This window comes from Stegostoma tigrinum, chromosome 27 (genome assembly GCF_030684315.1).
Source record: "Stegostoma tigrinum isolate sSteTig4 chromosome 27, sSteTig4.hap1, whole genome shotgun sequence".
NCBI lineage: Eukaryota > Metazoa > Chordata > Chondrichthyes > Orectolobiformes > Stegostomatidae > Stegostoma > Stegostoma tigrinum.
In genome coordinates this window covers 13,734,217-13,759,339 of record NC_081380.1, presented here as the reverse complement: position 1 = coordinate 13,759,339, position 25,123 = coordinate 13,734,217, and the positions used below count along the sequence as shown (strand labels likewise).

At 42.2% G+C, this 25,123-nt stretch overlaps 1 protein-coding gene across 2 annotated transcripts in view; it reads left to right on the top strand.

Annotated features, from left to right (window-relative positions):
• Positions 1-25,123, top strand: part of mks1 (MKS transition zone complex subunit 1) — a 73,448-nt gene that overhangs the window by 34,676 nt on the left and 13,649 nt on the right. Inside the window, exons 10-13 of one of the 2 annotated variants that reach the window (XM_048557166.2) lie at positions 2,038-2,080; positions 8,027-8,089; positions 12,389-12,459; positions 17,420-17,489. In XM_048557166.2, coding sequence (XP_048413123.1) covers positions 2,038-2,080; positions 8,027-8,089; positions 12,389-12,459; positions 17,420-17,489 — 247 coding nt within the window. The remainder of the gene's footprint in view (positions 1-2,037; positions 2,081-8,026; positions 8,090-12,388; positions 12,460-17,419; positions 17,490-25,123) is intronic. The other variant, XM_048557167.2, reaches the window with a different exon arrangement.

The following is a 25,123-nucleotide window of genomic DNA, read 5'->3' as shown; positions in this document are numbered from 1 at the left end:
GAGAAACTAACAATCAATCTTTATAGAAGAAGATATAAAAAATCTCCCAAAAAATGTGAAAGTGAAGTCCTGAAAGAAATTAGAATGAATGAAGAGGTAGTACTTGGAAAAATTAATTTGTGAAGTTTGATAAAATCCCTTGACCATATGAACTTCATCCCAGAATATTGAACAATATGTAGACATAGTAGCTGCCTTGGTGGTTATTTTTCAAAATTCTGTAGATTGGGGAAACATTCCTGCAGGATGGCAAATCACAAATGTAACTCCACTACTTAAGAAGGAGAGAAGAAAGTGAGAACTACAGATCTGTTAGTTTTACACCAGTCATAGAGAAAATGTTATAATTCATTCTAAAGAATGAAATAACTAGACACTCAGATATGCTCATTTGATCCTGTAGAATCAACATGGATTTATGAAAAGGGAATCAGGTTTGACAAACCTGCTGAATTTTTCGAGATGTCTCTTGTGGCATTGATGGGGAAGCAGTTCGTGTAGTTTATTTGGATTTCCAGAAAACTTTAGATATGATCCAACTCAGAAGGTTGGCAAACATAATTAGAATACATGGGATTTAGTTAATGTGCTTTGCGGATTGGGAATTGCTCAACAGGCAGAAAACAGAGTAGGAAGAAATTATGGCAGAATGCTACTACTTGTGTACCATGGGATGAGTACTTGGGCCTCAACTGTTCCCAGTGACTTGCGGATGTAATAACTAAATATAATATTTCTAAATTTGATGACACAAAACTGGGATTGAATGTGCATTTTAAGGAGGATGAAAGGAGGCTGCAAGGAAATTTCACATTCTAAGTGAATAGGCAAGAACATGGTCGATAGATTATTGTGTGAATTAGGTGTGAAGTTATACTGTGTGGTAGACCAATAACAGAAAGGTCAAGTATAGATTGAGAGAGATTGGGCAGTTTTCATGTCCCAAAAGCACATGGGCATGTTTGTTCATGATGTTCAAGAAAAAGTTTAATATATTTTTAGGTATTAAAGGCATCGAGGGATATGGATAGAAAATAGAATTGCAGCTTTGAAATAGAGGATCAGTCATGATTATATTGAATGGCGGAGCAACCTCAAAGGGCCGAATGATCTAGTCCTGCTTCCAATTTTTATGTTTGTTCTATGTTTAAAGGTCAGCATGCAGGTGCAGCAAATGTAAGTTGTCCTCCATTGGTTAATAGGTTGTTTCTCTGCCAATTAAAGTGGATAGCACAGAGAAGACTTGCTAAGAGACTCCTTTCTTGGAAAAAGAATATAGAAATTCTAATTTCACTCAGGAGTTGTAGAACACAGTTTGAAACGTACAAACAGACAAATTAACACAAGAAGAGTAAGTAGTGGTAGCAGGCTGATCTGATTGTAACCCCAGCTCCGCATTCCTGCCTAATCCTGATAGCCTTTCACTGAAATAAAAGCAAAATACTGTGGATGCTGGAAGTTTGAAACAAAAACAGAATGCTTGAGAAACTCATTAGATCTGACAGCATCTGTGGTGAGAGAAACAGAATTAGTATTTTGAGTTCAGTATGACTTTTCTTCATAATGTTCTGAAGAAGGATTTGTTAGTATTTATGAGGTGTGTGCAATCTTATTTCACTCCATGAAAAGCATGATTTTAAAACCATGTTCTTGATTTCTACTTTAGAGAAAATATTCTCCACCCTATCAAGTACTTTTTCTCATTTTTGACAGTTGAATCAGATCGTTCTTCATCAGTTACGACTTACTATGCCCTTATTTCTTCTTCCATTCCCATGATGAATATCTCGATTTAAGTATTCATTGCTTTATCTCTTCACATGCAGTTCAGTAAGAAATCTGGAGATTACAATCACATGCTGGCATCTTGATATGTTATGGCGTACTAAATTAGAACACCACACTTTTTTCTCTCACTGCATGATTTTATGGTCAAATTGAAATGGAATGGTGAATAGATAGGTGATGTACCTAATGAAGATATTTATGCTGTGATTGACTTCAGTTTTGAAATTCAATCCATTCTAATTCTTGCAGCCTCCCCTTGGTACTCTCCAGCTGTTTGTGAATGGAGAAATTGGTAAGTTTTATTATAGCGATGCTTTTAAAAACCTGAATGTTGTTACTAGTAAAGACTTGGTAGCAAAAGCCTTCGAAGCCCCAAGAAATGATGGGTCATGTTGACACAAAATAAATGCATCCCTGACACCAATACTAAGCAATGCAAATCAGTTTCTGGGCTGACCAAAAGTGGATGAACATATAAAAAATGAATAGCAGGAGAAAATCAGCTGGACAATCACGTCTGCCCTATATGGTCACAACTCCTTTCACCACTATCTGCAATATTGCCAGCAGTCATGTAATAACCTAGGGAGAATCAAATCTGAAAAGTATCTCTAAATATCTAAGGTAATCACTTCTAATCTAGATGAACTTCTGTTATTTAAATCAATTATCTGATATCTGACTCAATTGTTTTCCCCTCTTTTTATATTTTCTGATTTCCCACCTGACCAATATCTATTCTAGTGATAATGGGAACTGCAGATGCTGGAGAATCTGAGATAACAAAGCGTGAAGCTGGATGAACACAGCAGGCCAAGCAGCGTCTCAGGAGCACCAAAGCTGACGTTTTGGGTGTAGACCCTTCATCAGAGAGGGGGATGGGGAGAGGGTTCTGGAATAAATAGGGAGAGAGGGGGAGGCGGATTGAAGATGGAGAGAAAAGACGATAGGTGGAGAGGAGAGTATAGGTGGGGAGGTAGGGAGGGGATAGGTCAGTCCAGGGAAGACGGACAGGTCAAGGAGGTGGGATGAGGTTAGTAGGTAGGAAATGGAGGTGCGTCTTGGGGTGGGAGGAAGGGATGGGTGAGAGGAAGAACAGGTAGGGAGGCAGAGACAGGCTGGGCTGGTTTTGGGATGCAGTGGGTGGAGGGGACGAACTGACCTGGTTTTGGGATGCGGTGGGGGAAGGGGAGATTTTGAAGCTGGTGAAGTCCACATTGATAGCATTGGGCTGCAGGGTTCCCAAGCGGAATATGAGTTGCTGTTCCTGCAACCTTCGGGTGGCATCATTGTGTCACTGCAGGAGGCCCATGATGGACATGTCATCTAGAGAATGGGAGGGGGAGTTGAAATGGTTTGCGACTGGGAGGTGCAGTTGTTTATTGTGAACCGAGCGGAGGTGTTCTGCAAAGCGGTCCCCAAGCCTCCGCTTGGTTTCCCCAATGTAGAGGAAGCCACACCGGGTACAATGGATACAGTATACCACATTAGCAGATGTGCAGGTGAACCTCTGCTTAATATGGAAAGTCATTTTGGGGCCTGGGATGGGGGTGAGGGAGGAAGTGTGGGGGCAAGTGTAGCATTTCCTGCGGTTGCAAGGGAAAGTGCCGGGTGTGGTGGTGTTGGAGGGCAGTGTGGAGCAGACAAGGGAGTCACGGAGAGAGTGGTCTCTCCGGAAAGCAGACAAGGGGGAGGATGGAAAAATGTCTTGGGTGGTGGGGTCGGATTGTAGATGGCGGAAGTGTCGGAGGATGATGCGTTGTATCCGGAGGTTGGTGGGGTGGTGTGTGAGAACGAGGGGGATCCTCTTTGGGCAGTTGTGGTGGGGGCGGGGTGTGAGGGATGTGTTGTGGGAGATGCGGTCAAGGGCGTTCTTGACCACTGTGGGGGGAAAGTTGCGGTCCTTGAAGAACGTGGACATCTGGGATGTGCGGGAGTGGAATGCCTCATCGTGGGAGCAGATGCGCCGGAGGAATTGGGAATAGGGGTTGGAATTTTTGCAGGAGGGGTGGGTGGGAGGAGGTGTATTCTAGGTAGCTGTGGGAGTCAGTGGACTTGAAATGGACATCAGTTTCAAGCTGGTTGCCTGAGATGGAGACTGAGACGTCCAGGAAGGTAAGGGATGTGCTGGTGTTGGCCCAGGTGAACTGAAGGTTGGAGTGGAAGGTGTTGGTGAAGTGGATGAACTGTTCGAGCTCCTCTGGGGAGCAAGATGTGGTGCCGATACAGTCATCGATGTAACGGAGAAAGAGGTGGGGTTTGAGGCCTGTGTAGGTGCGGAAGAGGGACTGTTCCACGTAATGTACAAAGAGGCAGGCATAGCTGGGGCCCATGTGGGTGCCCATGGCCACCCCCTTAGTCTGTAGGAAGTGGGAGAAATCGAAAGAGAAGTTGTTGAGGGTGAGGACGAGTTTGGCTAGGCGGATGAGGGTGTCGGTGGAGGGGGACTGGTCTGGACTGGTCGGGCTTGCGGGACAGGAAGAAGCGGAGGGTCTTGAGGCCATCTGCATGCGGAATACAGGTGTATAGGGACTGGACGTCCATGGTGAAAATGAGGTGTTGGGGGCCAGGGAATTGGAAGTTCTGGTGGAGGTGGAGGGCGTGGGTGGTGTCACAGACGTAGGTAGGGAGTTCCTGTACTAAGGGGGAGAAAATGGAGTCCAGATAGGTGGAAATGAGTTCGATGGGGCTGGAACAGGCTGAGACAATGGGTCGACCAGGGCAGGCAGATTTGTGGATTTTGGGAAGGAGATAGAAACGGGCCGTGTGGGGTTGGGGAATAATAAGTTTGGAGGCTGTGGGTGGGATGTCCCCTGAGGTGATGAGGTCATGAATGGTGTTGGATATGATGGTTTGGTGCTCGGGGGTGCGGTCATGATCAAGGGGGCGGTAGGAGGAGGTGTTAGAGAGTTGGCGTTTGGCCTCTGCGATGTAGAGGTCAGTGTGCCATACTACCACTGCGCCACCCTTGTTTGCAGGTTTGATGGTGAGGTTGGGGTTGGAGCGGAGGGCTGCCCGTTCTGCGAGGGAGAGGTTGGAGTGGGTGAGAGGAGTGGAGAGGTTGAGGCGGTTAATGTCTTGATGGTAGTTGGAGATGAAGAGGTCGAGGTTTCTCGACGGCAGTTGGAGATCTAGTCTAGATCTTTTTTGAAGGTCTGTGCCCACTCATGAGCAGGAATTAGTTTCATAGGTGTACTGTCCTCACAGAGTCATGGAGTTGGACAGCATGGAAACAGACGCTTTGGTCAGCCGTGTCCATGCTGACCAGGTATCCTAAATTAATCTAGTGCCATTTGCCAGCATTTGGCTCATATCCCTCTAAATCCTTCCTAATCATGTATCCATCCAGAAGCTTTTTAAATGTTGTAACAGCCTCCTCCACTTTTTCTAGCAGCTGATTCCATATACGCACCACCCTCTGAGCGAAAACATCGCCCTTTAGGTCCCTTTTAAATTTTTTCCCTCTCACCTTAAACATATGCCCTCTAGTTTTGGACTCCCCTACCCTGGGGAAAAAGACTTGGGCTATTCACTCTATCCATGCCTCTCATGATTTTACAAACCCTTAGCCTCTGACACTGCAGGGAAAACAGCCCCAGCCCCAGCGCCTCTCCCTGCAACTCAAACCCTCCAACCCCAGCAACATCTCTGCCAATCATTTCTGAATGTTTTTAAGTTTAGCAGCATGATTCCTATAAAAGGGAGATGAGAATTGAACGCATCTGGTCACAGGCCACCGAACCGGAAAACAACCCTTCGCCACCACCCTCTGTGTCCTACCTTCAAGCCAATTTTGATTCCAGATGGAAAGGAAAGAAAGCCCTTGTTCTACTCTTTCACAATTTGAATACATGATCCCAATCTTCAAGCCTTTATAATTTTAAATAATCACCTGTTTTTATTCTGTTCTGAAGAAGAGTCACTAGACCTGAAATATTAACTCTGCTTTCTGTCTATAGGTACTGCCAGACCTGCTGAGTTTCTCCACTGGTTTCTGTTTTCATTCTGTACTGTGACAAGGGGAACAAGATAATTGCCCTTCCTTGTGGGGTGATATGACCATTACTGCCCAAATGTGAAGTGAGAATCATCAGTAAATCCTTACAGCCCTCCCCAAGGATTCAGCAAGGTGTCCAACAGCATGTCGCCCTGACATGTGGGAATCTCTTAGCCAAACAAACCGCAAATCTTTATTGTTGCCTCCTGTATCATCTATCATGTAAAGAAATCAGAGCTTTGTCCTTGTATAATTCTTTTGTCAAAAAAAATCCGTACGTTATACTGAATTAATCTGGCATTGCAACATAGTGCTACTTTTGCTTTGGATATATTTTCGTGACATGATAATGAACCTTAAGAAAATTATTTACAATTGTACCAAGATCTCTTGCATTCTCAACAAACTTTTCTTCCTTTATTCTGGAGATATGAATATATTTGGTGTCTTGCCTACATGCGTGCCACCACTTTTATCTGAAGTGAATGCCATTTGCTAGATAAGACTCAATTTTCCATCAAATCAAGATTCAACTGCAGCAGTTTATTCCCCTTTACAGTCCAAATACTATCTCAGCACTGACATCCAATATTAGCTAGTCATGTCCAGAGCAGTAGTGAGGTATATTGGAAAATGTCAGTATGCCTGGCAGCGGAGAAGAATAGCCAGTCCAGATTTCTGTTGCTGATCAGTACCAGGGTGGGTAAATATTCAACTTGTACCCATGTGCTAAATAGTCTGCACAACTCACGGTACAATGTGTAAGGATACTGTATTAAGCAATTGTATTTAGCACATGAAAAATAGGGGTTTGTATTTCTAGCTTACACATGGTTTATTCAGTGTGTGATTGGACTAATTAAAATTTTTATCTTGAATTAAACTATCGGTCATCTGTAGTTTTTAAGTACTGTGACAAGGGGAACAAGATAATTTCCCTTCCTTGTGGGGTGATATGACCATTACTGCCCAAATGTGAAGTGGGAATCATCAGTAAATCCTTACAGCCCTCCCCAAGGATTCAGCAGGGTGTCCAACAGCATGCTGCCACTGTCAGTTGATGTATGATCGTTCATGATGATTAAAATCTGTACAGATAGTTCTGCTATAATGCATGTTTTGTTAACACACATTAGCTGTAACGCGATTGTTGAATAGTTGATGCTATGTCGATAATGTGAACTTTTTGCTGTACTTAATGTGGAGGTGCTGATGTTGGACTGGTGATGGACAAGGTCAAAAATGTCATGACACCAAATTGTAGTCCAACAGGTTTATTTGAAAACACACACTTTTGGAGTCTCAGTCCTTCTTCAGGTGTGAGTGGACAAGGTCAAAAATCACAAGACACCAAGTCATAGTCCAACAGGCTTAGCCACTGACACCTGAAGAAGGAGCAGGACTCCAAAACCTTATGTTTTCAAATAAACAACTATAACCTGGTGTCATGTGATTTTTGATGTTCTGTGCAGGTATAGTGATTTTCTATAGTGATTTCCCTATAATGTGATTTTCTATAATGTGATTTTCTATAGCGCGAGATCACACAGTGCAGCTATTGTATTATAGAAGAACTACCTGTGATCTCTTATTTTATGCTGTAGGACTATCATTAGTTCTAAAAAAAAGTAGCCATCCCAATGTAGCATATGACGCATTAATAAATTTTTAAATAAACAGGTATTGCAGGCTGATTTGTCATTTCCCAGTTGGATCTCCTTCCCTTTGGTAAAGGCAAATCATAAACCACGTCCTCCCAGCCTATTCCTCTCTGTGGGTCCCTCTTATGATATGTATCTTATGAGAGAAAAGTTCTTATGGATCTGCAGACAAGCTTTCTAACCGCTGCATGACTCCTCTGTCTGCGACATCACTGGGCAGTAAGTACAGGCCCAACTTCTTTTGAAAGATGTTAGATTTTGTGATACTGACAATTCAGATGCTAATGTTGAAAAGTCTGACTGTCGTCTTGGGTAGTGAGAGATTAAGCATTCACAAATGATGGAAGGTGAGCCTTGCTGCTTGCTCCTGATACTCAGCAGTACAGCAATAGTTGAATACTAGAGGATTTGGAAATCCTGTTGGAGAGTCTAAAACAAAATGATAACAAATGGATTTTCTAATCGACTTTGTGCTATGTGTCTTATAAATCTAGGTATACTCCACAAAGGAACCTGATATCTTTGTAGAGATAGACCAGATTCAGTGTTGATTTGACTGATTTTATTTTTGATCTTTCAGTGTCAGCTGAGGGTTTCGAATATGATAATCTGTATGTACGGTTCCTCCTTGAACTTCCAGACAGTGAGTATACTGTTGTTTCTTCGATGTGTGCACATGCACACAAGATAGTATGTAGCTTTAGCTTTTGCATACTTGTATGTTTCTTAGCATCTCTGTCTGTAATTTTTCCTTTCCCTTCACTCTCTTGGTCTGTTAATAAATTACTCAACATCATGTATGAAGGGAAATTCCCACTGGCTAATGCTCCACTGCTCATCCACTTGAGTAAAAGAAGATTCCATCAGTTACCACGCTCCAGCTGTCCTGTCAGCATGAGTGAAGAAGGGTTTCTTCACACTTTTTTGGTCCTCCCCTGCTGAACCACCTATGTGAACGAAAGATGAGCTGTACAGACTTTCTCTTTTCCTGTTAGACTAGTGTCCAGAACAGTGGAGCAGTTCAGGTGCAGGTTATATTTTTACCTGCTAAACTTAAATTCTTAAATTTAACTTCTTTATTGCCCCAACTTATTTTCATAGCTTGTATTTCTGAGACCTTGAATTGTTGTTGTGTAACAATTTTAATCCAATGTACAGAATCTCTGCTTTTGCAGAGCTCCACCTTGATTTATTTCTCAGCAATCTCATACATCATTTGGTCTGTTTATTTACACTGGCAAATTTCCTGTGACTTTGAGGAAACACTCAACTTAATAAGGATGGAGATAGTTGGAACTGCAGATGCTGGAGAATCTGAGCTAACACGGTGTGAAGCTGGATGAACACAGCAGGCCAAGCAGCATCAGAGGAGCAGGAAAGCTTGACGTTTCGGGTCGGGACCCTTCTGCTGAACAGGAGATTTCCGCAAATAGCGATGAGATAATTTAAATTGGGTGGAGTCAGATAAAGGATAGCTGTTGATCAAGATACCAACGGCAGTCCACTGTCCGAATAGTGCCATGGGAATTTTTATATCCACTACTGACGTGATCCTAATTTAATGTGTTATTTGAAAGATGGTGCCTGCAAAAGTACACCATGGTTCTGCTTATAAGTGTCAGCGTTAGTTGTTTGCTGAAGTCCAGGGTTACAACTGAGCCAAGTCTGATTCTGCAGTTGTTTAAAAGTTAGTTGTTTGGAGGTTCTGAGATTTTCACTGCTTGTATGTGTCTAGCTTCCCTTTAAGGTTTCAAAAAGCCAATAAGAAACTCTCTTTGATTCCTTTGCACTGTGGTAGGCACGACTTTGATATTATACATCTGTATTAATTGACCTCCTGTGTTGCTTGCTGTGAATCTAAAGACATGATTTTCTTTTGCTGTGTAACAACATATTGCCAAATCTTAAAATTTCTGGTTATTAAGTTGAAAGAGTTTTTAGTATAGAATGTTATAGAAGAATTCATAGATTTTTGGCAGCAAATTGTGCTTCAATTTTTGAAGATGTTCAAACAGTATTCCTGACTTTTATGTGTTTTTGTCTGTTTCATAAAGTTTGATTTTTTTTTTGTGATGTCCAGAATTCACTGATGGGCTACATAGTTATATTACAGGGAAATGGGAGATACACATAATAACTGTAAGATATAGAGAATTTTGGGGAGAACCCAGAAGCAGTGAAAGGAGGGTGGCTAGGTTTATCGAGAAGGAATCTAGTGAAGGGGATCTTAGAATAGTAAAATGCAAGTCTTCATTATTTCCTTGAACTTTTTGTTAATTTTTTTTTATGGCACGGACTCCACAACAAAGATCTGGGAAACTTACCAGAGTTATTTAAAGCTTTGTGTGCTCATGCAAACAAATTAGGAACAGAGAAAGGCCAATTGGCTCCTTGAGCCTTTTCCATTATTCAGTAAGATCATTGTTGATCTGATACTCCATATTCCTGCCTATCCTAGGTAACCTTTCATCCCTTTGCTTATCCAGAATCTATCAACCTGTGCTTTAAAAACGTCTAAGAACTCTGTTATCAGAGATAGTGGGAACTGCAGATGCTGGAGAATCCAAGATAACAAAGTGTGGAGCTGGATGACCACAGCAGGCCAAGCAGCATCTTAGGAGCACAAAAGCTGACGTTTTGGGCCTAAGTCCTTCATCAGAAAAGGGGGATGGGGAGACCATTCTGAAATAAATAGGGAGAGAGGGGGAGGTGGACTGAAGATGGATAGAGGAGAAGATAGGTGCAGAGGAGAGTATGGGTGGGGTGGTAGGGAGGGGGTAGGTCAGTCCGGGGAGGACGGACAGGTCAAGGGGGCGGGATGAGGTTAGTTGGTGGGAAATGAAGGTGCGGCTTGAGGTGCGAGGAGAGGATAGGTGACAGGAAGAACAAGTTAGGCAGGTGGGGACGAGCTGGGCTGGTTTTGGGATGCAGTGGGGGGAGGGGAGATTTTGAAGTTGGTGAAATCCACATGGATTCCATTGGGCTGCAGGGTTCCCAAGCGGCATATGAATTGCTGTTCCTGCAACCTACAGGTGGCATCATTATGGCACTGCAGGAGGCCCAGGATGGACATGTCATCTAAGGAATGGGAGGGGGAGTTAAAATGGTTTGTGACTGGGAGATGCAGTTGTTTACTGCGAACTGAGCGTAGGTATTCTACAAAGTGGTCCCCAAGCCTCTGCTTGGTTTACCCAATGTAGAGGAAGCCACACCGTGTACAGCAGATGCAGTATACCATATTGGTGGATGTGCAGGTGAACGTCGGCTTGATGTGAAAAGTCATCTTGGGGCCTGGGTTGGTGGTGACGGAGGTGGTGTGGGGGCAGGTGTAGCACTTCCTTTGCAACTATGCAAAGTACAAGTCACAAAACCAAATTATAAAGTTATAAGCTGTAATTATAAGCACCTTTTTTTGTACTTTCATATATCTAACAGCACTGGAACCAGTGTCCTTGAATATTTTTAAGGCAGAGGTTGATAGATCCTTGATAAGCAATGGTGGAAGGTTATCGGGAATGGGCAGGAGTAAGGAGTATTCAGATCAGCCATAATCTTTAGAACGGTGGAACAGGCTTGAGATGCTCAATGGCCTTCACTTGCTCCTAATTCACTTCTTTTATAAGCTTAGATCTGAGTTGGTGAATCAGTGTTATAAACATTTGAAGAAAATGGCAAGGATGATAAAGACTCAGATGATTTCCAGATTCTCCTTCACATTATTCTAGATCCCTTTCTTCAAGATACTCCTGTGCCATCCTCCTTTCACTGCCTCCAGGTTCTCTCTGCATTCCCCAAGCCAAAAATTCTTTTCAGTAAGTTTCTAGGAAAGAGCATTCATTTGTATTTATTTAGCACCATTCATGTAGCGAGACATCGTAAGACAATTCACATAATTCTTATCAAACAAGTTTTGAACTACATCACACAAGATGTTAGGGCAGATGACCAAACAGTTGGTTGGAGTATATTTTAAGATGCATTTTAAAAGAGGGAAGAGAGGCAGAGTGATTTAGGGAGGGAATGCAAAAGATTAGGACACAATGGCTTAAGGCATGGTCATCAGCAATTAAATTGTCAGCAATTAAAATTGGGTTGTTCAAGAGACTAGAATTGGAGAGATGCAGACATCTTCTAGAGTTGAGGAGGTGGAAGAGATTATAAAAGCATGGAGGAGAAAGACCTTTGCGGGATTTGAAAGGAAGCTGGAGTATTTAAAAATGCAGGCATTGCACGGCAAGGAGCTAATGTGGGTCTCAAGAGTCATGGGTGATTGGGGCATATTGCAGGCTAGGACATGGTCCACAAAGGTTTGGATGAAAGGAAATGCATCCCTTGTGCAAAACTTGAATTGTGTACAGCTACTAGATTTTTTTAATGATTTGGATACATTTGGTCAACATGGTGTACAACTACAGTTCCAAAGTATTTATAGGGTAGGTACGGAGAGGTTCTGAGAAAGTCGAGAACCTGAGGACATAATCTCAAAGTAAAGTATTGCCTGTTTTAAGACAGAGGTGAGGAGAGTGAATTTGTGAAATTCTTTACTGCAGGGGAGCTTCAGAGACTGATCATTAAGAATATTCAAAGCTGAGATAGACTAATTTTTGATCAACATGGGAATCCAGGGTTATGGTGAAAGGTTGGGACATATATTTGAAGATTGTCAGATCAGTTAGGATCTCATTGAATTATGGAGCAGATTTGATGGGCCAAGTGGTCTACTTCAGCTCCTACATCTTATGATCTAACTATATGGAGTAGCAGAACATGTTGAAATATGTAGATGGAAGGTTTAATTGTGCAGAATCTTTATGCAGTCAGTTATTTCCTATCTCTCCTTTTGTGATTGTAATTTTGGTTGAGTGATCATTCACTACATGACACCTCTGGTGAATGGTACCTACAAAGTTTTTAAATTATTATTTTATTTCTTAATGTCTAGATTGGTTCTGCTCTTCAAGGCAGCAGTTGTCTGGAGTGACACAGACCTGCTCTACCAAGGTCGAGGGCCGGGTAAGGACAAGAGCATTGTTTGAATTTTGTTAATCAGATTACAAAAAGATTAAGATGAGCGAATGCTTAAATTCATGGGCTGTGGGCATTGCTCACAAATCCAATATTTATTGCCCATCTCTAAATGCTTTTGAGAAAATGATGCTGAGCCACCTTTTCGAACAATCTGGGGTATATTGGACACCAAAATGCAGTTAGAAAGGGGGTTCCAACGAATTTGAGGAAATGGCACCATCTGTGGAAATCAGGAAAATGTGACTTGCTGGTGAACTTGTGGTATGTGATGTTCTCATGTGTCTGCTTTCTTGCTTTCGTAGCTGTTAGTAGTCACTAGTTGGAAGTTGCTGTTATGGAGGCTTGACAAATAACTGCTACTGCGTGGTGATAGTGGATGAAATGAATATTTAAGGCAGTGGGTGAGGTGTCGATCAAGAATTTCTACCTTGTAGTCGAACATCTTGTTTTGCTAGGTGTGGTATCGTGTTCAATAACGACTGAGATCGGTGCGTGGCAAAAATAGTCTCTTTATTGAGCATCTGCAGTAGCACAGTTTGAGGCAGCAATGGAGTCTAAAGTACAGTTTTACAGTAGCCTCTTCTGTGCACAATTTTTACATACATTAAAATTTTGCCATTATGGCTTCACATAGTTGCATCTGTTGTTTTACACAGATTTGCATGACATCTGACCTGGGGAAGCAGGAGATGGTTTAAGCGCTTGCTAAATGCTGGCTGTTAGTCCTGATGGGATTATAATGTATGTCTGGTCTAAGCTTGCATAATTAAGTGGTGTCAGTCCTTTTGTCTTTAAAGTTAATAATGTTAATAAAAATACTTGACCAATGTGGTCTGTGAGAAATTGTATGCGTACTAAAGAAAACTTATAGAGGATATTAAACTGATCTCCCATGACTGGGTCGTGAGATTTCATTTACTGTTGCTGGTTTTGGCAGTTATTACACATTCATTCACACAGTTTTACGGAAATATTGTTTTGATAGTAAGTTTCTTAAAAGGGCAGCTGCCCTATTTAATATGTATTTAAAAAGCACAAACTAGTGGAGGAAACTGTTTGCTGTTCTGCAACCTATTCAGATCCCGAGAGATGGTTGCTAAGGGCTAAGTAATATGATAACCTTTCCATTGTTTCAAAGAGTTATGGAGACACAGTGGTGGGGAAGGCATTGTTCTGAGTTGGTTACGGCATTGATGCTTATTCAGGGGCAGAAATGTGTCTAAATGCTGCTTGCAGCATGATGAAAAGTGTTGAGAAGCAGTAATGTGTTGGAAGGGATGTTTAATTTAATGAGATTTTATGAATGAGTGAATGGAAATCCAGTGTAGTCACTTTTGAATGAGTTAGTACAGTTATGAATGAATAAACAGAAACGTGGTATTGTAACCGTAGAGTGCTTGTGAGTGAGTTGGTAAAGAGAATCATATCACGATATCTCACAGACCAAGCCCCCAACTTTCTGATTCTACAGAGACCCTTCGAAGGGAATCACTCAATTCTCATCGTAACTTGTCTCCATAAGCCCCTCATGTTGGAGGGGCTTATGGAGACAAGTGTCATTGTTGGGATGGTTCATACTTTTAAACGCTTGTTGGCAACTGCACTTTATAAAAGAGAAAACAAAATACTCATCTAGAATAACAACAGTAAACATTGTGAGTCCCTGTACAGTGGAGGCCCCTAAGGATCCCAGCCACCTGTAGCCCAACTCCATAGGGTAGAAGGAGGAGATTGTCAGATCTTCTTAGTCTCCTTCCTAATATGGTTGGCCAGATGAGTAATACTTTCTGGATTATCTGGGATATAGGTGCAGCATTCAGGGCACGGGTGCCCTCTCTTTTGGCTAAAACAAAGTTGAGGGCCATTTGGTTCTGGAGAACTACTGTGCGAATAATAACCATTTCATCATTCGTTGTGCTAAGGGGAGAGAATGCATTATTTCCCACCTTTTCTAGGACCGAGACCAGGGTTTTGGCTTCTCTGGCCAGTTTGGCTGTAAAATAGAAAGGAAATGCAATAGCAAAGAAATGCTGATTTTCAGACATGGCTCCTGCTGGACAGTTTAGTGGAGTGATATATGTATGGGACTACATTTGTGAAATAGCTTGAAGCTCGCCAGTGGGTGGGGAGTCATGGGTATGCTGTATGGCCACAGATGAAGTAAGTGCTGTTATAGGTGGTGAACTGGTCGATAACCTCAGGATACCATTGCGCAGAGGAGGTGCTTCCACTTGTACCGTTAACAAAATTAACCAACAGATTGGATGAGGCTGTGATGTTGAAATATCGAGAACAATTGCTCTGTCCCATTCCACCAACACCGCTCTCTCTCGCGTGCTCGCTCTCGCGGAGCGGACAGAACATACAGACCTTTGTGGTCTTGCCTGATTTGAGGTGGTAGTGAGGGCCAAGAATGGATGATTATGGGAGCGATTTATAGCTGGGTTAATACTACCCAGAAAAGTGGATCAGGGAGTGATTCACAGACCTCCAGGCTTCAATACTTCCTGTCATGTTTGAGAGAACTGGGTTTTCCTGCGTTTGGGCTATGTTCATTGGCAAACATATCAGGGCCTGGAGAGAGGTAGGATGTGAAATTTTGATAAGCATACCAACTCTGCCATTTCAGATTCAGTGAAGGGAATAGGGTAGAGTTGGATTCCCTCTTTAGAGCGAGTGGAAACGTGGGAACATATCTAACACTTGGACGGATGAGAAGTCTTGGTGTAGGCATATGACATATAAAGATGAAATGGATTCTCTAGATCGAGTCAATGCTGGTGGGTAGGCCCCACCAGATAATGTAATCCTTGCACAGTACTTCGGCTGTAAGATTGTCTGTGCCCTTTCTCGCAGGCACTACTTCTGCACGTGTGGAATATTTGTCCACAATTACAAGGACGTCTGAGTTACCTTGACGGTGTGGAAGTGAAAAATAATGAACCTGGAGGTGCTGGTGCGTTCAATTGGAGAGCTTGCACTTTGGCTTCAGGGTTGTTCTTATCGTGTGTGAGGCAGTGGCCCACTATTGCATTGGCATATTTTTTTAAAAACCTTGTTCCCAACAGCTATGCTGGAACCAGACTGTCATCTGTTCAGGTCCCAAATGTCCCCATGAGTGGATTTGTTGTGCTGGATATGGCATCAAAGCATATGCGACTGGCCAATTTGATTCTCAGTGTCTCCAAACTCCAATTTTGCATAGCCTGTGTCCATTATCGATCCATTTCCATTTTCCCCTCTTCGGAACATTCATTCTGCATTGTTTGCAAAATTTGATTTGCTGTCCCATTGTCGAGTTGGCTGACGTGCACTTGAGGCTTTTGGCAGGATTGATTGGAGGTTGCTCTTTTGGCTGCCTGATCTGCCAGGGCATTACTCTGGGCTTCCGTGGTGTTGTTTTTAGTGTGGGCTTTGCACTTGAACATTTGCCATGTTTTTGGGCAACTGGAGAAACTGCAGGAAGTCCTTAACTTTGCCATTTCTGATGGGGATACCTGCAGCCATCAGGAACCAATGCTGTTTCCCTAGTTGGCCAAAGTCCTGGAAAACTCTAGAACCATAGCGGGAATTAGTGGAAACGTTGGCTGACTGATCCTCTGCTATTATGCAGGCTTCAGTCAGAACCCGTAATTCTGCTTGCTGTGCCGATGCTCCAGACGGTCAGCTTCCCAATGCCATGACATTCGGCTGATTTGGTGCACTTGAGATCTGGACGTGAAGGAATTCGAAAAATGGACAACTCTCAGAAGGGTCGGGATCACATTCATGACTAGGGATGTCTAGAAGGAAGTTTCTTACCTTCAGAGTAGTGTCAATGACTGGTCAGTCTCGATGGTGTCCCCAGTGATCCTGCCGACTACGCCAAGTTGTGAGATGGCATTTGATAACGACTGACATTGGTGAGTGGTGAAAGTAACCTCTTGATTGAGCATCCACAGTAGCACAGTTTGAGGTGGCGATGGAATCCAACATACAGTTTTACAGCAACCTCTTTTATGCACAGATTGTATGTCTCTAATCTCAAGCTGGGTTTTACTTTTTATATCTTAGAATAAGCTAGCTGCAGGAAATATCTTTTTTTATGCAAAGTTCAGTTGAAATTCTGTGTGCTGGTTGAAAGAATTTCAACCTCTTGTTAACTGAAAGACTCCTAACAGTAAATAAGACTTATGGGATACCCAAGGCTGGAAAGAGAAAAATTGAGATGCAGAGTTTTAAATGCAAAAATTCATTCAGGGTTGGAAAATAGCAGAGTCCTGAATCAAGGTCTTTTTAGACCCTTGTGCTGTACAGATAGCCTACAATAGTGGGACAATTGGAGGAGATTTGAAAGAACAACCTCACTAGAGGTAAGTGCAAGAACCAAAGGTATTTCAGTTCATTTATGGATCTTTGAAACAGTATTTAGTAGGGAATCTTGCAATTTTTGTTAAGCTCCTGACATGAGTTACTGGAAGTGTAAGCCAAATTGATTTAGAATGTTGAGTTCGGTTTGGTTTAAAGTACAAGAATCTGTTTTATTGTACTTTTAATATTTTTTAATATAACTGACTGCTTAAAGCAGATTGAAGTCATTGTATTCATAATCTGTAATATTTGAAATCAGGCAGCTGGTGGCTTCATTCTTCCAGTAAATTTCGTGTTTTTGTTTTTAAAAAGTGAATACTTTATTGGTTTGTACTGTGATTTTACCACTTCTGTTTCAGAGCTATTAGTGAGGCACAGCCAACACCTTAGACACCTAATCTGTACAACAGTTTTTAACAACATACGTGTGCCATACCCCACCGATTTAAAAGGAATATTTTGTAACAAATTTCAGTGTACTTCAGTTTTAGCCGAAAATCTTATGTACTAGAAGGTGAATGCAAGCCAGTTCTTAAAGTGTTGAACATCAGTGCTGACAGGTGCTGTGTCTAATTAGTGTTATTATTTTAAATAGGAGAATGTGGCCTATTTTTCATATCCATTCGACTTTGAAATGACCTTAAAAAGTGAAGATCAACCTGAGGGTGAGTTTCCAATTTCTGTTTTGAAGCCAGAAGCCCCACTGAATCGTACAAGAACTCAGAAATTCCATCTACAGAAGCATTTAGATTTGTCTGAGAAATTGAGGGTTTTCCTCTATCTCTAGAATTATAGAATGCCACGTATTTTATACATCGATATGGAAGCCCACTGGTTTCTTTTCTGGTCCCAGTCCAATTAGTTCTTTCCCAGTTCATTCTTCCATAATCCATGTGCCTGAGATAGTGATATTTGAACTTCTATTCCTATTACACAAATGCCCTTTGTAAAGAGCTTTGTTTGAGGAGTAGCTGGCCTTCAGATTTTCTCATTTGGGAATGACTGGGATTGGGTGAAACTTGGTAGGGGTGCGGACATCCCCTTTAGTTCCAAAGTTTTTTTTTACTGGGTCTTGTAATAACAGGGGCCCCAGGTGGTGGTGGTGGAAAATTCAATAAATGAACAAAAGCCTGGAATTGAAAGCTGGGAGCAGTTACCATGCAATCATCTGGTTTATTAATGTCCCTTGGAGGGCCCAATCTGCCGTCCTCACCTGGTCTGCCTCCACGTGACTCCAGACCTACAGCAAAGTGGTTGACTTTAAACGGTCTTCTGAAATGGCCCAGCAAACCAATCAATTCTGCCAAACTGGTTCAGAAACGTCACCAAGAAATAAAATGGATAGACCACCTGGCATCCAATTAGGCTTGGGAAACAACAATGGCAACTGCAACCCTGTCAAGCTACAAAGACAAGTCAAGCAACAATCTGATGGAAGCATGCTCAAAAGATCATATGTTACAGCCAATTCCATAGGTACAGTCATCATCCCTGAATACTACTAGTCCCACTGGCAGGACAGACTAAGAGGTGATGGCACTGTGATTTATATTCAGGAGGATCTTGGCCTGGGAGTCTTTAATGTTTCAGATAGTAGGAACTGCAGATGCTGGAGAATCTGAGATAACAAGGTGTAGAGCTGGATCAACACAGCAGGTCAGGCAGTATCAGAGGAGCAGGAAAGTCATTAATGTTTACTCTGGAACATGTGAAGTCTCATGGCATCATGTCAAACATGGGTAAAAATGTTTTCACCCTCTGCCCTCTTTCTGCTGATGAATCAGTACTCTTTCACGTTGAGAAGCACAGAGGGTGGAAAAAGCGCAGAATATGCTCTGGATGAAGGATGCGTATCTTCAGCACAAAGAGTGGGTTGGTGATACTCCTACTGATTAAATTGACCTGTGCTGAAGGACTTAGCTGCTGGATTATGTCTGCAGCAAGTTATGAGAAAACCAACAAGAGGGAAAACCTTTTAGTACTTGTTCTCATTAATCTACCTGTTGCAGATATGTCTGTCAAAGATTGTACAAATAGGAGTGACCACCTCATAGTCCTTGTGAAGGCTGACCTCCAATGTGTTGTATGGGATTATCACTGCCCAGACTAAACAGAATAGATTCTGATTTACCATGTGAAAATGAGCATCTGTGAAGCACTCTGGATCATCAGCAGCCCAATATTATCTGCAACCACAATTTGTAACCTCATGGCTTGGCATGACTGCATTCTACCATTACAGTGAAACCAGAGGATTAATCCTAGTTCAATGAAGAGTTCAGAAAGTCATGCCATGAGTGTAAAGCTGGTGAAGCTCCAACACATGACTGCTTGATGTCAAATAGTGGAACCGAGATCCCATAAACACAGTGAAGCAATCCCTAATCAAATAAATTATACCTAAGTTGTGCAGACGTGCCACATCCATTCGTTCATGCTGGTGGACAATTATTTATCTAACTGAAGAAGACATCTTCACAAAAATCTCCACCCTCGATGGGGAAGCTCAGTGTAGTCACAGATGCTGAATGGATAATCCATGTTAGCCCCCTCCAGTTGTCATTAAGACTGTAGATGCCAATCTTCAGTCAATTAGTTTTTCACTGCATGTCATCAGAAAGCACTGGTGTATGGCAATGCTACGACCCTGACAACATCCCAGCAATCGTACTCAAGACTTGTGTTCCAGAACTAGTCATACTTTAGAGTCTTGTTGCAGTACAGCTTCAAAACTGGCATTTCCACAGCAATGTGGACAATTGCCAAGCTATATCTGTCTACAAAAAGCAGAACAAATCAAACCTATCCAATTACCACCCTGAGCAAAGTGATGGAAGGGGTTGTTGACTGTGCATTGAAATGACGCTCAGAAAGCAATAACCTGTTTGCCAACACTGGATTCCACCAGAATGGCTGCTGACCTCATTACAACCTTGGTCAAAACATGAACATAAGAAACATAGAAAAGAAAAAGAAAAGAAATTGGCCACTCAGCCCTTTGAACTGCTCTGTCATTCAGCATGATGATGGCTCTGTGTTCTGTCATGGTAATATGATTGTCCAACTCAGTACCCTGCTCCTGCTTTCTCCCCATATACTTTTATCATTTTAGCCCTAGGAACGATGTCTAATTCCTTCTTAAAACATTTGGTGTTTTGACCTCAATCACTTTCTGTGGCAGAGAATTCTGCAATCTCACCACAGTGAAGAAATTTCTCTTCATCTCAGCCCTAGATGCCTACCCCTTATCTTTAGACAGTGACCCCTGTTTCTGGACTCCCCACTCATCAGGGACATCTTGCATTTACCTGAAGTAATTTTGTTTGAGTTTTATATGTTTCTGTGAAATCCGCAGTAGATTTGTCAAGCATGATTTTCCATTCCTATACTGACTCTGCCAGATCCTGTCACTGTTTCCAAGTTCTGTGCTATTTAAATTATTTATATGCCACAACAGTAATTTCCCATTTGTGCTTTAAATTGTTCTCAATGTATTTACAAAACCTCCCAATCTGCCGACTGAGCTCCATCCTGCCGGTAAGATGGTGGTGGAATAGGGCATCTGAGTCTGGGGCTCATCCGCCTCGTATGCGTTTTGTTTTGTTTAGTCTCTTTTTTTTTCACTTTTATTTTACTTACCTCTTGCTGAAGATCTCTGCCGCAGTGAAGGCATCAGTGGCGGCAAGTAGGCCCAACAGTGTGGACTTATAACTGGTATCAGAGGTGAGTTTGTGTTCCCAGTGGCTTCTGCAACATCAAGGCTGTCCTAACGGTGACTCGTGGTTGCTGCAGCAGAGGTGGGTTTGGGCTCCTGGGGTGATCTGCATTCATTGTAGATTCATAAAGGCAGCAGCGGAAGCAAGTTTTTGGACCCATTACGAGACCTGGTGACATCAGCAACGGCTGCATTGGTGAAGTGGGCCGGAAGCAGAATCATGGTGGCAGGGAGTTCAGTTTGGGTCACTGCTGTATCCAGTGATATCGCTGGCATGTGTATTGGTATGATTGAGCACTCAGTGGTGAGAGTGTTGGTGGAGAGTGGTGACTTGCATTACAACGGTGCCACGAAGGGGACTTGTGCCTAGCCACCAGGCCCATGACTTATGGCTGAGCACTTAACAAGAAGGACTATGAAGCTGAACAATTTCTCTTTATTTCCTCATTTTTCTGACTTCATGTTCTATGTTATAGTTTATTTTTCTGTTTTTTAACATGGCACTGGAAAGTGGCGACATTAGAACTCAACACTTTTCACGGTATTTTGTAACAAAGTACACATGACAATAGATAAATCAAATTAAATCAATTAGTGGACTCAAGCATTTTCTCCGCAGTTGATGTCAGGCTAACTGGTATCTCATTATCCGTTTTCACTCCACCTCCTTTTTCAAATAGTGGGGTTACATTAGTAACCCTCCAATCCATAGCAACTATGGAATCTTGAAAGGTGACCGTCAATGAATTCACGGTTTCTAGGGAATTCCTCAAGCACTGTGGAATGAAGATTATTGGGTCCTGAGGATTATCAGCTTTTGATCCCATCAATTTCCCTAACACTATTTCCTTACTAATACTGATTTCCTTCAGATCACCCACTTCTCATTAGACCCTGACTACCTCAACACTTTTGGGAGGTTATTTGTGTCCTCCTTTGTGAAGACAGAATTATGTATGTATTTAATTTGCCATCTTTGTTCCCCAATGTAACATGCCTCTGTTTCTGACTGTAAAGGACTACATTTATTTTCTTCCTTTCTCTTCACTCATGATACCTGAATCCCTGAGGTGAGAGTGATTGCCCTTGACATCAAGGTAATACTTGACCTAGTATAGCATCAAGGAACCTGACAAAATTTAAAGCAGTGGGAATGGAGAAAAACCTTCCATTATTTGTAGCCATATCTGGTACAAAATAAACTGGTTGTGATGGTTGGTGGTCAATCATCCCAACCCCTGAATATTGCAGCAGGAGTTCTTCAAGGTAGTGTTCAATGCCCACCCCATCTTCAAGGACTTGATCTTCATACCATCATAAGGTCAGAGTGGGGATTTTTGCTGATAATTGGGCAATGGTCACTATTTGTGACTTCTCAGAGACCATGTTCCTATGTAGCAAGACCTGGATTGCATCCATGCTTGGACTGACAGTTAGCAAGTTATACCGTCAATGCTTAGTAGCAGCACTGTGCACCATCTACAAGATGCACTGCAGTAACTCACTAAGGCTCCTTCAAGCATCTTCCAAAGTTGTGACCTCTACCACCTAAAGTATGAGGGCAACAGATGCATGGGAATGTCACTGTCATTTGCAAGTCCATTCCAAGTTGTACACCACCGTGACTTGGAACTATATCAGAGTGAAAATCTTGGAATTCCCTTTCTAAATAGCACTGTGGCTGTGCCCACGCCAAATGGACTGCAGCAATTCAGGAAGGTGACTCATTGCCACTTCCTGTCAAGGAATAATTAGGTATGTTCAATATGTACTAGCTTTGCTTAATAATACTCAAATCCTGTAAAGCATTTTTAAAATGACTTTGTGCTTCCCACTTTATACACTTCCTCTCAGCACGGACGAGCATAAAATCAAGGAAGAATTGGTGTAGTTGGCATGAGATATGAGCAACAGTCTTCCGAGGTTGGACTATCCAATTACTTATTTTGGAATTTGCTGCAGTTAACTGTTCTCTGTGCCAGAGTATTAACCACAATGTGCTCAGAGTAATACAGATAGTGTGTATTAATAAATATGAAATAATTGAGAATAACTGTCTTTATAACTCATGTATAGATTTTCTTTTCCTGTCAGTTTTTTTTTGTCTCCTATTGCCTTACAATTGCACAGGGCCTGAAGTAATGATGAACCACATCCAAACTGCTGTTATTTGATGTGATATAATCATATGTACGTTAGAGTTTGTAATTTTGACCGACCTTTCTTTTCAGTATACTTTCCGTATATTCCTATTGTAAGATATATATTGTCATTTCAGCTGTGGATCAGGGATCATAGATTCCCTACATTGTGGAAACGGGCCCTTTAGCCCAGCAAGTCTATACTGACCCTTGGAGCATCCCACCTAGACCCATCCCCCTATAACCACCTAATCGACACATCCCTGAACACCAAGGGCAATTTAGCACAGCCAACACACCTAGCTTGCACATCTTTTGAATGGGAGGAAACTGGAGCTCCCGGAGGAAACCCATGCAGGCACGGGAAAAATGTGCAAACTCCACACAGACAGTCGCCTAAGGGTGGAATCAAACCCAGGTCTCTGTCTCTGTGAGGCGGCAGTGCTAACCACTGAGTCAGTATGCTGCCCATAACCACTGAGCCACTGTGCGACCCATACATACAAGATGATCAGAGCATTAGATAGGGTGGACAGTGAGAGTCTTTTTCCAAGGGTGATGCCTTCAGCTTGTACAAGGGGGCATAGCTACAAATTGAGGGCTGATAGATTTAAGACAGATGTCAGAGGCAGGTTCTTTACTCAGAGAGTGGTAAGGGCATGGAACGCCCTGCCTGCCAATGTAATTAACTCAGCCACATTAGGGGCATTTAAACAGTCCTTGGATAAGCATATGGATAATGATGGGATAGTGTAGGGGAATGGGCTTAGATTAGTTCACAGGTCGGCACAACATCGAGGGCCGAAGGGCCTGTTCTGTGCTGTATTGTTCTGTGTTCTATGTTCTATATATTGGGCTAAAAACATTGGAGAATCTAAAGAAGATTGAAGAAGAAAATTTTGAGTGAGACTGAACCTCAAAGCCTAAAGGGTTTAATGATCAGCAAACAAAGTAGCCTTCAGCTGTGTAAGAGGATCCACAATTCAAGATACCCCCTCGCAAGTATTACCTATCAAACAAGACTTTGCCATTCCGATACTACATGAGATTTTCTTTCTGCATGCATGAGTACATACATTTCTACTACTGGTAAATTATTTTTCACATAGTATTACTCTTTTTTAATACAGGGGTATACTACAAATGTGCCCAATAAAACACATACGGGGTGCTTAGCCGTTCCCTATAACTTGACAATATTACATGAATGGGTAATATTGTGACCTGATTGTGACATTGAACTTAAGAATAAGAAGTACTTCAGACACTGCTGACTTTATCTCTTCTGTTATGTCTCTTGGTACTCTTGAGGAATTGCTTGAACTTGGAGATATTTGAATTAAGGATAAATTGAGTCTGAATTACTTATATAAATATGAGGAGCTATTAGTCAGTGGTGTGTATATATTATAGAACATGGCTAACTGAAATAAAGTGCTGTGGTCAAAAACAACAAGCATGTAGTGTGTAACATTGAAAGCAGATGATAGTAGTTGGAAAATAACAGCCCACATCAGTTTTTTCTTAATTATTCTTTAATATTTAATATGAAAGACTAGAATGAAGGTAGAGCAGGTTAGGAATTATGGCTTTAATTGCTAAAGGTGGTAAAATTGGGAAGTGTTGCTGCAACTGTTGAAGGCATTAGTGAGACTACCTCTGGAATACTATGCACAATTTTGGTCCTCTTACTTGAGAAGGGATGTAATTGAATTGGAGGCATTTCAGGGGAGGTTCATTAGATTGATTTCAGAGATAGGCATTTCTTGTGAAGTGATTGGGCAGTTTAGGCCTGTACTCTCTAGACCTTAAAAGAATAAGAGGGAATCTAATTGATTGATTGATCTTAATGAGATATCTTAAGATGCTAAAGGGAATTAACAAAGTAAACCTAAAGAAGAGGTAGTGGGAACTGCCAATGCTGGAGAATCTGGGATAACAAGGTGTAGAGCTGGATGAACACAGCAGGCCAAGCGGCATCAGAGGAGCAGGAAAGCTGATGTTTCGGGTCTGGACACTTCTTCAGAAAACCTAAAGAGGATGTTTCCACAGTGGGGATATTCTGAAAGTAAAATAATTGTGTACATGACCGAAATGATGACTAAAGTTTAATAGAAGATGGAGATAACAAGGTGTAGAGCCAAATGAACACAACAGGCCAAGCAGCCTCAGAGGATGAGGAAGGCTGATGATTCTGGCCTAGACCCTTCTTCAGAAATGGGCGAGGGGAAGGGGGATCTGAAATAAATACGGAGAGAAGGGGAGATGAATAGAGGAGAAGATAGGTGGAGAGGAGACAGACCAGTCAAAGAGATGGGAATGGAGCCAGTAAAGGTAAGTGTAGACAGGGAGGTAGGGAGGAGATCGGTCAGTCCAGGGAGGACAGACAGGTCAGGGGGGCAGGATGAGGTTAGTAGGTAGGAGATAGGGGTAGGGCTTGATG